The 15,743-nt window shown below is 40.8% G+C and overlaps 1 protein-coding gene across 1 annotated transcript in view; it reads right to left on the reverse strand.

Annotated features, from left to right (window-relative positions):
- Nucleotides 1–15,743, reverse strand: part of GRIA3 (glutamate ionotropic receptor AMPA type subunit 3) — a 291,583-nt gene that overhangs the window by 92,614 nt on the left and 183,226 nt on the right. Inside the window, exon 6 of the mRNA XM_027092323.1 lies at nucleotides 2,869–3,030. Coding sequence (XP_026948124.1) covers nucleotides 2,869–3,030 — 162 coding nt within the window. The remainder of the gene's footprint in view (nucleotides 1–2,868; nucleotides 3,031–15,743) is intronic.

Here is a 15,743-nt window from a genome sequence, read left to right on the forward strand (position 1 = left end):
AATTAATATAAGCTCACCTAAATGTAGTGGGCAGATTTAGTCCATAAAAAAAAAGATTTGAATCATCAAAGAAATGCAAATCAAAACCCAAGTGAGGGACTTCCCAGGTGGCACAGTGGTTAAGAATCCACCTGCCAACGCAGGGGACACGGGTTCGAGCCCTGGTCCGGGAAGATCCCACATGCCGCAGAGCAACGAAGCCCATGCGCCACAACCACTGAGCCTGTGCTCTAGAGCCCGCGAGCCACAACTACTGAGCCTGGGAGCCGCAGCTACTGAAGCCCGCATGCCTAGAGCCCTTGCCCTGCAACAAGAGAAGCCACTGCAATGAGAAGCCTGTGCACTGCAATGAAGAGTAGCCCCCGCTCGCCGCAACTAGAGAAAGCCCGCACGCAGCAACAAAGACCCAACGCAGCCAAAAATAAATAAATAAATAAGATGAATAAATTTAAAAAAAACCCCACAATGAGATAGTACCTCACACCTGTCAAAATGGCTATTATCTGGGGCTTCCCTGGTGGCGCAGTGGTTGAGAGTCCACCTGCCGATGCAGGGGACACGGGTTCATGCCCCGGTCTGGGAGGATCACACATGCCTTGGAGCGGCTGGGCCCATGGGCCATGGCCGCTGAGCCTGCGCGTCCGGAGCCTGTGCTCCGCAACGGGAGAGGCCACAACAGTGAGAGGCCCACGTAACGGGAAAAAAAAAAAAATGCTATTATCAAAAAGACATGAAACAACAAGCATTGATGAAGATGTGGAGAAAAGGGAACCCTCGTGCACTGTTGATAGGAATGTAAATTGGCGCAGTCACTGTGGAAAACAATAGGGAGGTTCCTGAAAAAATTAAGAATAGAACTACCATATGATCCAGCAATTCCACTCCTGGGTATCTATCTGAAGGAAATAAAATCACTGTCTCAAAGAGATATCTGCACCCCCATGTTCATTGCAGCATTATTTACAATAGTGAACACGTGGAACAAACCCGTGTTCATCAAATCATCAAATGATGAATGGGTAAAGAAAGTGATATACACCCACACATATATACATATATAAAGTCATGTCAATTATATTTCAACAAAAATATATATGCACACACAGACACACATACAATGGAATATTATTCAGCCATAAAAAGAAATCCTGCCATTTGTGACACACAGATGGACCTTGAGGGCATTATGCTAAGTGAGATAAGTCAGACAGAGAAAGACAAATACTGTATGATCTCACTCATACATGGAATCCAAAAAAAAAAAACTCATAGAAACAGAGAACAGAATGATGGCTGTCAGAGGTCAAGGCTGGGGAATAGGGAAAATGAATGAAGGTGGTCAAAAGGTATAATCTTCCAGTTATAAGTTCTGGGAATGTAATGTATAGCATCGTGATTATAGTTAACAATCCTGCACTGTAGTTTTTGAAAGTTGTGAAGAGAGTAGATCTTAAAAGTTCTCATCATAAGAAAAAATTTGTAGCTGTGGTGGTGATAGATGTTAACTGAACTTATTGTGGTGATCATTTTGCAATACATACATACATCAAATCAGTATGTGGTATACTTAAGAGTAATACAATGTCAATCATATCTCAATAAAAAATAAAATCATCATCTTAAAAAAATGATTTGACTACAAAGGATTCCTCATAGGAATTGTGGCCATATTTACTGAAACATATGAGGACACCTGGAAAAAGCTGGCATGTGTAATGTAATCACTGCAACTACAGAGGACCACTTAGCTAGTGAGTGGCTTAAATTAATACAAAAAGATGTTTAACTTACGACTTTTCTAGAACATACCAATTGCATAAAGTAAGGTCCCACTTGTATTGTGTTGATGTGACCCATTCAGGGTGGACCTGCGTAGGTGATTCAGAATGTGTCTCTTTTCTATGTCCCATCGTTCCTCCTTCTTCTGTTCTTGCCAGGGAGGAAGGATATGAGGATGGGTATCTTGAAACCATGAGAAAGGAAATGTCCCCTCCCCTTTCCTTTTTTAGGGAGGGGCCTTGAGCCTTGACTCTGCTTTGATCCCTCATCTTGATCACAAGGATCCCACAGCCATGGTATATACGTACTTTCACGTACATATCAGGAAGAAAGAATTTAAAGTCTGTTTCATACTTGGATCAATGCACTGAGGGAATGGGTTACTTAAAAAAGATACATTGGAAGGATCCTTTGTGTAACATGAATAACTTTCCCCCCATTTATCTGTTTTAATTCCTGATTTTTAAATAATAGGATTTCTAGCCATAGGGGAACACATGAAAAATGTGTACTTTAAGCATGACTTTCTGCTTTCAGTGTTCTTATCTTGATTTCATGAAAATGAGCAACTTAGGTAATCTAATTATTTAAAGATACTTCTGCAGGCAGGAAAGTATTTCCATTCAATATACGTATAGGCAACATGCACTCTGTATTAGAGCCTAATTCACTTGGGTGTACTGAGATTCATGAAACTTATTAACACAAAGTAATCACATAAATAATGTAAAATCTAATTTTCTGTTTCAGACTATCAATTTTCCTTACCTATTCCCACTGCCCCCACTCTTTGCCTGATTCAGGTTCTTGTAATATTGTAAATTATGAGCATATTAAAAATGAAATTCATTAAAAAATTAAGTTAACCTTCCCAAACGCTGGGTTTTAAAAGACCTCCTTCTCAATAGCTTCTTTATTTGGGAATTTAGTTTTCAAGTGCAGCAGTAGTATCTGCAGTTGTGTTTTAGCATCCTTGAAACACTTCTGAGGGGCGACCACTTGATCACTGGATGGCCGGAAATATATAAAGGCCATACTGAGATGCTCTGAAAAGCTGGCCTAAGGTTTCTACATGTCGTGGAACATTACCTTTAGAGGTGCATTCTTGGCTTCAGGGAATTCCCTTTCATCCAGCCTCACCCAGCGCTGTATGAACTGCTGAACCATAGGGTTTTCGTTGTTGACAATCTGGAATCCTGTAATGTTGGCTCCCCCGTGCATGACTCTTTCTAGCAAAATATCAGTAAAACCCTAGAAAGAGATTGAAAGAGAATAATGATTGTGGGAGGTCATGCATTCGTACTCACTGTATCTGTTGGTTAGAGCGCTAAGGAGGAAATGAAAGTTCCTTCCCCAGGATTCTTCTTTAGCAATCAAGGAAAACCTGGACAGATTGTTATATGTCAATTATATCTCAATAAAAACCAAAACCACAACAAACAAACAACCCTGATATGGACTAATTCTTAGGACACTCTGGCTCTGAAACTACAGGCATGGTGGAGAAAATATACATCCTTCCATTTTAGTGCCTATGTCTTTAGTGTAGCTGCTGCAACGACAAACATAGGTGTCAACTTCAAATGTTTTTATTTCTTTCATTTACCTGTAGTTTTAGTTTTTCTTCATTGAGTACAAATACAATGATTCATATAACTGGAAAATGTTGAAAACGTTGACCCTAGCTAGAGGTATCAAAAACTCTTCTTCAGCTTAACATGCCGAATGCAGCAGATTGCTTCAGACTCTAATAATGAATACTTTCGACATTTGTAATTTACAGAAATGCCAAAAAGCGAAACTGACAGCTTGGTTGTATATGATGGTACAAACCCCGGGGTATGTCTCACATGTGTCCCTGAACGTGTTTTGACATCTACTTCATAGCATCCACCATTTTCTTCTTCTTTTGTCTCTTGCCAATTGCTGCTGATGCACTTGGGTCTTCAATGGGCTCGAGCCAATTTATATTCATAAAGAAACGGGAAGAATTCTTCCTCTTTCCTTTAGATTCTCCCCCCAACATTTACATGTAAAAATTTTCAAATATACAGAAAAGTTGAAAGAATTGTACAGTCACTTCAGATTTTACAATTAATATTTTTCTATCCATTCATCAATCCATTTCATTTTTTAGATACCTTTCAAAGTAAGTTGCAGATATTAGTATACTTCATACCAAAAGACTTCAGCACGCAGGCCATTAACTAGAGTTCAGTGTTTGCAGTTTCCATCCATCCTTCCTTCCTTCCTTTCCTTCTATCTTTCGGTAAAATTTACGTCCAGTAAAATGCACAAATCTTAAATGTACCACTCGATGAGTTGATAAATGCATACACTATATTACTCAAATCCCTACTATTTCTCTAAAGTTTTCTTTTTTTTACATTCTAAGTTTTCATTGAAGTATAATAATCATATAGAAAAGGGTATACATGTTTATTTTTTTCTTTTTTTAGAATGATAAGGTTTTTCTTTCTTTTTTTTCTTTTTGGCTGCTTTGGGTCTTCGTTGCTGCGCGTGGGCTTTCTCTAGTTGCAGCGAGCAAGGGCTACTCTTCGTTGTGGTGCACAGGCTTCTCATTGCAGTGGCTTCTCTTGTTGCAGAGCACAGGCTCTATGCGGGCGGGCTCAGTAGTTGTGGCTTGCGGGCTCTAGAGCACAGGCTCAGTAGCTGTGGCGCATGGGCTTAGTTGCTCTGCAGCATGTAGGATCTTCCCGGACCAGGGCTCGAACCCGTGTCCCCAGCATTGACAGGTGGATTCTTAACCACTGCACCACCAGGGAAGTCCCAGTGCACACATCTTTAAATACAGCCTGATGAATTTTCACAACCTGAACACATGAATGTAACCAATATCCTGTACACCTCTCTCTCTAGTCACCATCCCTACAACTGCTTCTTTTAATTCTGCATTTCTTTAACATGGTCAACAAGGCAGTCATAGAAAATATTTTAGTGAAGCAGCTTTTTCAGTTATTACTCTCAGCCCCATTCCTCTTCCTTTCATAAGTGGGATATGAGCCAATGGAGACTGGACAAAGGGACAAATAGTTTGCATCACTGAGAACCATTCCTCCTTTCCAGTGACCCCAAAGTACTTTTTAAAATTAACATTAACTTGTTAGGATGAGTTTTCTCCTAAAGGCCTCCTTCCTGAAAGAAACTAAGACTCAGTGTTTTCTCCCATTCGCTCCCCTCTGCACTGCAATCAGCAGAGAGGCTTGCCTGTGTGTAAAGCCTAGCAGAGGCTCCAGATGGGGCTTAAGCCTAACTGTTATCCAACTCCCAACTCTCACCCCCTAAACAAATACACAAATAAAGAGCTGAGGGCAAAACTTTAACAAATGGCTTTAAGTCGTTTACTGTGCCAAACCATACTTGCCAGTTAACAAGTATTACACAAGAGCATTGAGCAACTACCCATCTGTCTGCTGGTAGGGGTGAAGAGTGGGCTCTCTGGGGCTCTCCTGTGTCCTAAAAGCCTGGCCTGCGAGGTGGAGCCCCCTTCCTTGAAAGAAAGGGGTTGAGAATGCTTCTGCCACCATGTTGGTTCCCAGGGTCAATGGCCACAGTCTGCACTAGGAAGTAGTATTTCTTGTGTCTTTTATACTTTGATAAGCATCACACCCCTGTTTACCTCATACCTTAGCATGTTAAAATGGCAACACAGGATTAATGAAAAGGAGGGCGAGAGAAAGGATCCCAGAAATCTCACGTCTGCCTTAAGGCATAAGAGCCAGCACTTCAGTCTGGTTACTCACCGTACCACTCCCTTCCAGAAACATTTTATCTCACTACCTTTTTCTTACAAGAGACACTAGAGGGGTCCAACTCAAATTTACCTCACCAGTCACCTCTGCTTACTTCCAGGAGGCTTCACTCTGCCACACAGGCCCCGTGTATTCCCATTTGGCTGTCTTTCTCTCCAGTAGCATACCATACCACTGAGGACCTAGGAGTTTCTCAGTCAACCCGTGTTTTATGACAGCTGTATCTGGGATTAAGTTCTGGCACCCCTCAGACTGGAACCAGCCTGGCTGTCCTCGTGAGATTAAATGCGTCCACGGCAGCACAGATCAAGCCAGGGGAAGGTCACCTCAAATGGCTCTTCTGTCTAGCAAGACCTGCGCAACACTAGCTCCTACTAACTGCCCTGAAGATTTACCCGTCCACATGTGCAGAATGCCTAACACAGCCCCGTGGACAAAATGGAGAGAGCAGAAGTGTGGTAGAAAAAGAAAGGAGACACTGTAATAGGCTTTTTTTGTTTTCCTTTCATTCTCGTATATTTATTTTCATGACAAAGGTTTCACAGTGCTTACAATAACTGTAACAACAATAATTGTAAAATGGGAATAATGCTGATGAGGAACCCCTTCTATTTTAGTAAGAAGTCTGATGAAAAGTAGTTTTTCCAATAAAATTGTACTTTTTATTTATTTTTTTAACATCTTTATTGGAGTATAATTGCTTTACAATGATGTGTTAGTTTCTGCTTTATAACAAAGTGAATCAGCTATACATATACATATGTTCCCATATCACTTCCCTCTTGCATCTCCCTCCCTCCCACCCTCCCTATCCCACCCCTCTAGGTGGTCACAAAGCACCTAGCTGATCTCCCTGTGCTATGCGGCTGCTTCCCACTATCTATCTGTTTTACATTTGGTAGTGTATATATGTCCATGCCACTCTCTCACTTCGTCCCAGCTTACCCTTCCCCCTCCCCGTGTCCTCAGGTCCATTTTCTATGTCTATGTCTTTATTCCTGTCCTGCCCCTAGGTTCTTTAGAACCTTTTTTTTTTTTTTTTAGATTCCATATATATGTGTTAGCATACGGTATTTGTTTTTCTCTTTCTGACTTACTTCACTCTGTATGACAGACTCTAGGTCCATCCACCTCACTACAAATAACTCAGTTTCGTTTCTTTTTATGGCTGAGTAATATTCCATTGTATATATGTGCCACATCTTCTTTATCCATTCATCTGTCGATGCACACTTAGGTTGCTTCCATGCCCTGGCTATCGTGACATATGACTCTTCTTGAATTATGGCTTTCTCAGGGTATATGCCCAGTAGTGGGATTGCTGGGTCGTATGGTAGTTCTATTTTTAGTTTTTTAAGGCACCTCCATACTGTTCTCCATAGTGGCTGTACCAATTCACATTCCCACCAGCAGTGCAAGAGGGTTCCCTTTTCTCTACACCCTCTCCAGCATTTATTGTTTCTAGATTTTTTGATGATGGCCATTCTGACTGGTGTGAGATGATATCTCACTGTAGTTTTGATTTGCATTTCTCTAATGATTAATGATGTTGAGCATTCTTTCATGTGTTTGTTGGCGATCTGTATATCTTCTTTGGAGAAATGTGCATTTAGGTCTTCTGCCCATTTTTGGATTGGGTTGTTTGTTTTTTTGTTATTGAGCTGCATGAGCTGCTTGTAAATTTTGGAGATTAATCCTTTGTCAGTTGCTTCATTTGCAAATACTTTCTCCCATTCTGAGGGTTGTCTTTTCATCTTATTTATGGTTTCCTTTGCTGTGCAGAAGCTTTGAAGTTTCATTAGGTCCCATTTGTTTATTTTTGTTTTTATTTCCATATCTCTAGGAGGTGGGTCAGAAAGGATCTTGCTGTGATTTTTGTCTGCCTATAGTTCTGCCTGTGTTTTGTAATAGGCTTTTATGGAGATGAAAGGAGAGATCTTGTTGCTAAAGGGCAAGAGTTGGCTGGCTATTGGTCCTAATTCTCCCTCTGGCCTATTTGTGTACGTTTTGCTTGTTTGTAATCTCTAATCGGATTCTATGGCTTGAATGTTGCCCTGGTGCCCAGCATTTAGATGCAGCAAGTCACAGTTCTCAAGGTTGAGATAATCAAGGCTGCATTCTCCCTAATCCCTCTGCAAAAGCACTAATATGACACAGCTAACCAACAATTATCAAGGACACAGAAGGGAAAAGGAGAAAAGAGGTGAATGGCAGAGAAGGGGATGTAAGGAAAACTGTCTGACTGAAAGGCAGGAGTTGGTTGACTCTTGATTGTCCTATTTCTGATACCTTTTCTTCAAAAAGAATTATCTTTTTGTATCAAATATTGCTAAATTCCATGGTTCAAGTGGCACTGACAGTCTACAAGATTGTAAAACTTAAAGCTCGATTCTTTCTACAGCCTCTTCAGAGACACTAATGCGGCAGAGCTGACATCCAACAGGTAGGAGAGGAAAGGAGGAAAGAGAGAGAGAAGGATGATGACAGTTCAGAGAAACGTTCTGCTTACGGGCAGGTTTGGGTGGACTCTAGTCTTCTCCTCCTATCCCACCATTTTAAGGCATTACACCATCCCATAATAACCTTTGATGGATTTTTATCGTTATGACATCTATAACCCTAAAAGCAGGCCAAAGACCCCCCCCCAAACTTGTGTAAAGAGCAGGGGGTAAGTGGTAGGAAGATGGAGGTTAGGAGAGAAGTATGGGCTACTCCTCCTCCTATCCCATTATTATTATTATTATTTTGGTACTAAATTTATTAAAAACAATTTTTTTTTGGCCATCCCATGCAGCATTCTGGGATCCTAGTTCCCTGACCAGGGATTGAACCCGGGCCCTTGGCAGTGGAAGCCCAGAGTCCTAACCACTGCACCACCAGGGAATTCCCAGTACTAAATTTATTTTTAAAAATCAAAATGGAGGGACTTCCCTGGTGGTCCAGTGGTTAAGACTTTGCGCTTCCACTGCAGGGTCTCGGGCTCAGTCCCTGGTCGGGGAACTAAGATTCCACATGCTGCACTGCGTGGAAAGAGATATTAGAAAAGATATTAAAAAAAATCAAAATGGAGATTTAACATACCTTCCTCAATTATTGACAAAGCAAATAGAAAACAAAGACACAGAAATGGGAAGATTATAATAATACATTTTGATTCAACAGATTATCCCATAATTTTAAAGCATTTCATCCATTCATAGCCTCTGGTTAGATCTCCTCCTTAGGCTGGTGAACCACAGTCTTCAAAGTGGTAAAATTGAGGCTGAGTCTCTTAAAACCTCTCAAAAGACATTGACACAAAAGCGATGATCACCAAACATATGGATGGTATAAGGGGAGAATAAAAGGGGAGAGGTCAGTGGTAGAAAGATGGAGGTTAGGAGAGTGGAGATGGTTAAGAAGGGAGATTTTGCTGGTTCCTGGTCCACCTCCTATATCTATCTCATTGTTTTTTATTTCTAGAAGAAGTTGCTATTTTTTTCTAGAAGAAGTTGCTAGAATCTATGATCATGTACAACCATAATTGGGAAAGTTGTAAATTGGGGCCTAAGTATACCCATAGCTTCATTGAAATAACCAACACAACAAAGCTGACCAGCAAACACACGACAGGTAGGCAGGAAAAAAGGAAGGGGAGTGAGATGGATTCTGGCCGAAAAGTAAGAGGTGCCAGGGTACTGGTCCTCCTCCTCTGATATCTAAATTTATGACACTGCACTTTTCTAGAATATGTTGCTAGATTTTTGTTGTTGTGCTGGTCACACCCCCTCATGTATCCCTGAAACCCATGTAAAGACACTGAAGCAGAACAAGAAAATAAACCATGCAGAGTGTATAGAAAAGGAAATAAAATGACTGTGGCAGGGAGTATTCTGGTAGGATGATGGAAGTTAGGAGAAATGTCTTGATTCAGGGGAGAAGTTGGCTGTCTCCTGGTTCACTTTCTCTACCTTTGTGATTATTTTAAGACATCCCACTTGTCCATACCTCTTGCCAGAATTCACGGCTTGAGTTGGCTACAGTAGAGACCCTGAGGTGGGAAGATGTCTGTCTAAGAACTCTGAGCAGGAACTAATGCAACAGAAATGACCTTCAACCATCTGGATGATAAAGGGGAAAACAGAAGATGAAAGACAGTTATAGAAATTTGAAGTTGGGATACAAGTTCTAGCTATGGAGCAGGAATTGGCTGGCCCTTGGTCCATGGTCACCTCTTATCTCATTATTTTAAGGCATTGCATTTGTTCACAACTCTTGCTAGTGTTCTCTTTATGACTTGGTCACAGAAGGGCCTCAAGTTGAGAACACTGGCACTGAGTCTCTCCAAAATCTCTGTTAGACACTAGCACAACCAGAATGAACGTTAAACATGTGGGTGATAAAGGGGAAAATAAAGGGAGGAAGGTCGGTGAACAGAAGTAGTGCAGTGACCAGACAGTAACACATGTGAATACAGATGGATTTTTTTATTATTATCACAAAATCCTTGTCTTTAGAAAAAGTATAAGTTTGACTACCAATCTAAATATGTGATAAGAAAGTTTACAAGTTTTTACTTTTTAACTCATATCCTTGGCTCAGAACAAAAGTAATATTTAAAGTTCTTTAAGTCTTTTTAGTTCGTTCTCATTTTTGTTTCAGGGTTTAAGTGCCTGGCGCAAGCACTTCTTCCAATAGTAACTGCTTAAAAAAGGACAGAAAACCCATATCCTTTTATTTAATACATGCATTTAAACATGTCTGACTTCAAAGGAAATTTCTGTATCATGAATTCTGTTTCCTCGCTGAGCTTCATCTACTATTAAAAATTATATACTTTAAAATAATATAGTTTGACCGAAGACAAAATGCATTCCAGTAGATTTCTTTGATATTTTCGTGGGAAAGGATGGCTCATTTTTTTTCAGCAGGTTGCTGTTTTATAGCAATTGCTCTATTGCTTCACTGAATCATAGCAGTTCATTTGTTGCTTAAAAATCAGTTTCTTCTTCTGGCATCTCCCATCTAACCAAAGATATTAGAATTTCTTCATTTTCTTTCTCTTCACCTTTTTCCATTTAAAATTTTGAGTGTGTGTGTATGTTGGAGGGCAGTAGATAATCATGATTCTCACATAGCTGGGCTCTGAGAATCGACGTTTTTAACATAAATGTTACTCGGTTATGGTAAATAACATTTATGATACATAAAATACCTCAGCCAATGAATTTGTTACATTTTAAGGCTTAGAGTCTATAAAACAAATTAATTTCTTGTTTTCTTTTGGAATTTTCAACTCGAATTCACTTTTTTTTTTTTTTTTGCGGTACGCGGGTCTCTCACTGTTGTGGCCTCTCCCGTTGCGGAGCACAGGCTCCGGATGCGCAGGCTCAGCGGCCATGGCTCATGGGCCCAGCCGCTCCGCGGCATGTGGGATCTTCCTGGACTGGGGCACGAACACGTGTCCCCTGCATCGGCAGGCGGACTCTCAACCACTGCACCACCAGGGAAGCTCCGGAAGCCCCCTTGAATTCACTTTGAATGAGCCACCAATGAGTTTCCAATTAGAACCTCTCTTATACCCTAGAACCCCCTTTTCTGTCTACCAACTAAATTGACTTCCTTATTCCATGTGTGTCTTAAAAAGAATGTGCCCCAAAGCAAAGTTGTTATATTCCCTTAAAATCTCTGCCTCTTACTGTATTCCTTCTTTCAATTAATGGCACTTTAAGCCTATTGGGTCACTGGGTATGGGGCCCAAGCACCTTTTTTTTTTTTAAATAAATTCAACAGGTGACTTTGAAGCACAAGTGGGTTTGAGGACCACCAGCCTAGTTTATCATCCTGGCTTCCTAGGTGGTGCTCCAACTTCCAGTTCTTTACCTTTCCAGTTTATTTTTTGCATAATAAATTTATCTTCCTAAAATATCTGTTAGAGCATAATACTCCTTTCCTCAAATCACTGCAATGATTCCCTGCTTTCTACAGACATACTGACAGCTGAATATCTTGACTTGACCTTCAAGGATTTCCATTATCTGTTATCTTTTGTTCTCTTGGCCTTATCCACACCTTTTCCTTCAAGAGACCTCATGCTCTAGCCACATCGCTCCCCTTTAATCCTTGGTACCTTTGTTCTGTAAGGGCCCTCACTTCATCACTAATAGCTCTGGGTGTCTACTGAAATTTCATTCTTCAAGGGCCATTTCAATTAGTAAAATAATGACTAAGAAACATCTATATTAAATTTGTCTCTGTATTCTCTACCAGATAGTAATAAGGCCAGTTGTGTCCCCTTTTGCCAGTTATTACATAGGCTCTTGCACATTGTTGATTGCTTATGGGCTCTTGTCCTCCTTCATTGTCGCATGCCTTCCCATGCTTTCCATCTAATACGTTTATGTGTAAACTCCACACTATTATTGCTAAGTGACTCCGAGTTTCCAAATCCCCGGCTGTACTGAGTGGAATTTCTGTTGAGCCCATTTTATTATTTCATAGGGATTTTAATAACTAGAAATGATGATCAGATACTCAATGATTTTTGTGTGTTTAGATTAGATATCAAATTCTAGTGCTCCTTACATTTCACCAATTTGGTTTGCTTGAAATTGTGTTTTGTTTGTTTTGTTTTTTGCTCACTGCCATGATGGTCTCCTTTCCTTTGGTTGGTCCAGTAAACTGTATGCAGAGGGAGAGATTAAAGGAGATGAGAGAAGGCAGAGAAAGGTTGGAGGCAATCCTAGTGCTCACAGATAGGGCGAGTTGAAACTCTACTTCCTCACTTTCTATGTTCTAAGGATCTGTACACTTGACTATTTGCCTCTGTGCAACAATGGCAACATTTGTTGGAAATATGAATATAATCTCCGGAAGTTATTCCTCTGAGAAGGAAACTACTCATTTAGATTTGTAAGCTCTGCTATAGTTCATCAATTGCATTGCTTCTCAGTCACATCACATCTGTTTGAGCCAGTGACTGTTGCCCACATCTGAACCCAGCAGTATGAAACCAACCATGACCTCTGTGCCTAATGCACGGCCTTGTAAGCCGCCTTTGATCAATTCTCCAATTCTCCAAGGCCATCTTTTACACAGACACTAATTACACAACTGGCATCCGAAGAGAGATTGTCCTTGATTTGAGAATAGCCAGACAACTCAGTCTTCCAAGGATCCAGATGACTTTGGTATCATCCTGTCTCCCTTGATTCATACATATAGTACCGCAATTCAGTTTCCTTCTGGTAAGATAATTGAGGTTTGGAAATAGATATATTCAAGGCTTACTTTTAGGGCACTTATTTTTAAGATATTATGTGGCGATTTCCTTCGTATAATACTATTGTTAGGGTACATTTTGTACAGAGAGGAAAACAGAGACAAGATGAGTTGGGTGACTTTCATTGAGTTGATGGTAGATTATGGGTGAGAAATGAGAAAGGTGGCTTGCCTATATGGAAGATAAAAGCAATAGAATGAGGGGTGGAAGGCTGCCAAGGAGGAGTATCTGTCTCAATTTGGATGAAGGCTGGCTCTGCCTTTAGTGCCATCTGAATTGTTCATCTGGGTGATGCTTTGATGGGGAAATGCATGGTAATTGTGGTGACTCGAGTTATCAGATTGCTAATGAGAGACACAAGTCTTTTTCTAGAAGGAGATCCATCCTCCTGGGAGGACGTAATGCCTAGAGTTAAAGATTACACCATATAAATTAGCACTCGATTACAGGTTGCTTGTATTGTTCACTCACTGTTTTATTCTCTAATCCAATTAACAAACATACTTCGAAACCTTCTAAGTGCTATCTGTTGGTACAGTGGCGAGCCATATCCAACTTGGTCCCTAACCTCACAACACTTTAGTCCAGTGGGAGTTATCTGTATGAATATACAAATAATTACAAGTTGACATAAATGCTATTAGTGGGAAAAATAGGCACTGATCTCTTTTTTATTAACAGTTATATTGAGGTATAATTTAAATACCATAAGATCCATCCATTTGACACTGATTTTTTTTTTAAAGCAAAAATCAGATCATGTCTCTCCCCTGCTTGAAATTCTTCAGTGGCTTTCTGATGCTGTTGAAAAGAGCTAACACTTAACCCGGCAGTAGCCTTAGATAATCCAGATCTTGAGGCTCACTCTGCTGTAGCCAAAATTGCCTTCTAACAGTTCAGAGAGGTATCACACTCTTTTCTGCCTTAGGACCTTGGCACATGTTGTTCCCTATGCATTACATGAACTTTCCCTGATTCTTCATATAATTAGACCTTTCTCACCGTTCAGATCATTGTTTCAAAGTCACCTTCTCTGAAAGCCCTTCTCTGGCCATACTATGCAGAGTTTTGACTCCCCACCCTCTGTCTTCTCTTCATTCCCAGCACAGGTCCCAGCACCTGTTCTACCTCCATGCCAGTGATCCTAAGTTGTGCCAGTTTGGTCTGTTCAATATGTTTATACGGTTCTTAAAGAGACCACCTTCTGTCTTCCTTGTAGTAGAGTGAGCAAGGTATTGGGCATATACGTGGTATATAGAAAAACGAACTTGTTATAAAAATCTTTAGAGTAATACTAACCGAAGTATGTGTGGACTGGTGCTGGTCTGCTGTTTGTTACCAGTCAGAGATGATAGAAGGAGAGAAACTGAATATAAGCCTTTAGTTTATAAGCAAGTTGACAGAGTAATATGGCTGTTGAATCTAATACTAAAAAATCTTGGGCTTGTATTTTATATGTCTTGTTTTGTTTATTTCATGTTTTTTAGTAATTTATTGTTGTGCTTTTATTGTGTGAATATTTTGGGGAAAATCTGGCCCTTCTTCACAGATAATTTGAGAAGCACTGTTTTAGCAGATATGATGTGGGAGGGGCCCGGGGGAGAAAACAGAATTTTTTCAATGCATCTTGCTAGAACATTGAGTAGGAAGTGATCTTTCCTTGTTAATTTCAGGTGGGGGGTGTGTGGGGGGGAGGCAGGGATGGTTGACTATAATGGAGGCATTTTTGGAGAGGGGGAATGAGAGTCTCAAAGTTGGCTACTTTAAGCTGACAATTGCCTGTGTCTTTCTAAATGCATGGTAGGGCGTTGGACCCCTGCCCAGTCCCCACTCCTCATTCCCTTGATACTCTGCTGTATCCTGTCTTCATTTGGAGAAGAAAGTGAATCCTGAACCACCAGAGAAGCTGTGTACCCAGGGGAGGTGACTGGGCTCCTGGCACTGGGGACCAGGGGGGATTTTTCCCTTCAAGCTCACTTCCTTTGCCTGTAAGGCTGGGCTCCAGCCCAGTGAGCTCTGTGTTTACATGCTATCTGCTGAGGTGTCAGTGATCACAACACGTGACTTTGAGCATTTGAATTTTTATTTAGAACATTAAAAATGGAAGTACAAAGAAAGGGAAAGAGTAGAGAACAGAACAAGAAGACCTGGGAGGGGAAGGGAGCAGAAGGGAACAGTTGTTATTGGCAAGCAAAACAGCAGGATTCAATGTCATTCAAACTTGTTTTCTCTTTAAACAAAGTGGGCCCCTCTCTGTTTCAGGTACATCCCTAGATCTGGGAAGCTGCAGAGTTCACTTCTCCAAGCTCCAGTTACTCCTGGATGCTGCTTTGGAGTTCTATTTTTTGACTAATGCTTTTGTTTTAGTAAAATTTTAGAAAAATTAGATATAATCTAGTACTCCCCATCGTTATTTTCTGGCATACTAATCATATGAATGGGGCAGATGGTGAGGGAAGGAGAGAAGAGAGAGCAAGAGAAAGAAGAGGGATGAGGGAGCAGGGGAGAGGAATGTGTGTGTGTGTGTGTGTGTGTGTGTGTGTGTGTGTGTGTGTGTGTGAGGGAGAGAGAGAGACAGGATGAATATGAATGTAGCAGGGGAGAAGACAGTGATGGAGATGTAACTGGTGCCTGCTAAGATACATTTCATATTGGCCCATTGGACGCGTTTCAAACCCAGATTCACAAAGCTGTCCTTGTGTTTTTAAGTCTTTTTCTCTCTGATTACTTCACCCTCATAAATTTATAGTTTATACGTCATTCATATACATTTACGTCTTTGCAGATGTTCTTATGTGACCTTTGTGGGGCTGGCCTTCTGTCTCCCTGAGATGCTTGGGTGGGTAAAATGAGAGGAGCGAGGTGCTCTTGGTAAAGTGTCTGACCAGCCTGGACTGGAAGCCTAGCTTGGCAGTGGATTAGCTGTGAGA

The sequence above is a fragment of the Aethalodelphis obliquidens genome, unplaced genomic scaffold (genome assembly GCF_003676395.1).
Source record: "Aethalodelphis obliquidens isolate GAN/ISIS:26980383/991018 unplaced genomic scaffold, ASM367639v1 scaffold77, whole genome shotgun sequence".
NCBI classification, from domain to species: domain Eukaryota; kingdom Metazoa; phylum Chordata; class Mammalia; order Artiodactyla; family Delphinidae; genus Aethalodelphis; species Aethalodelphis obliquidens.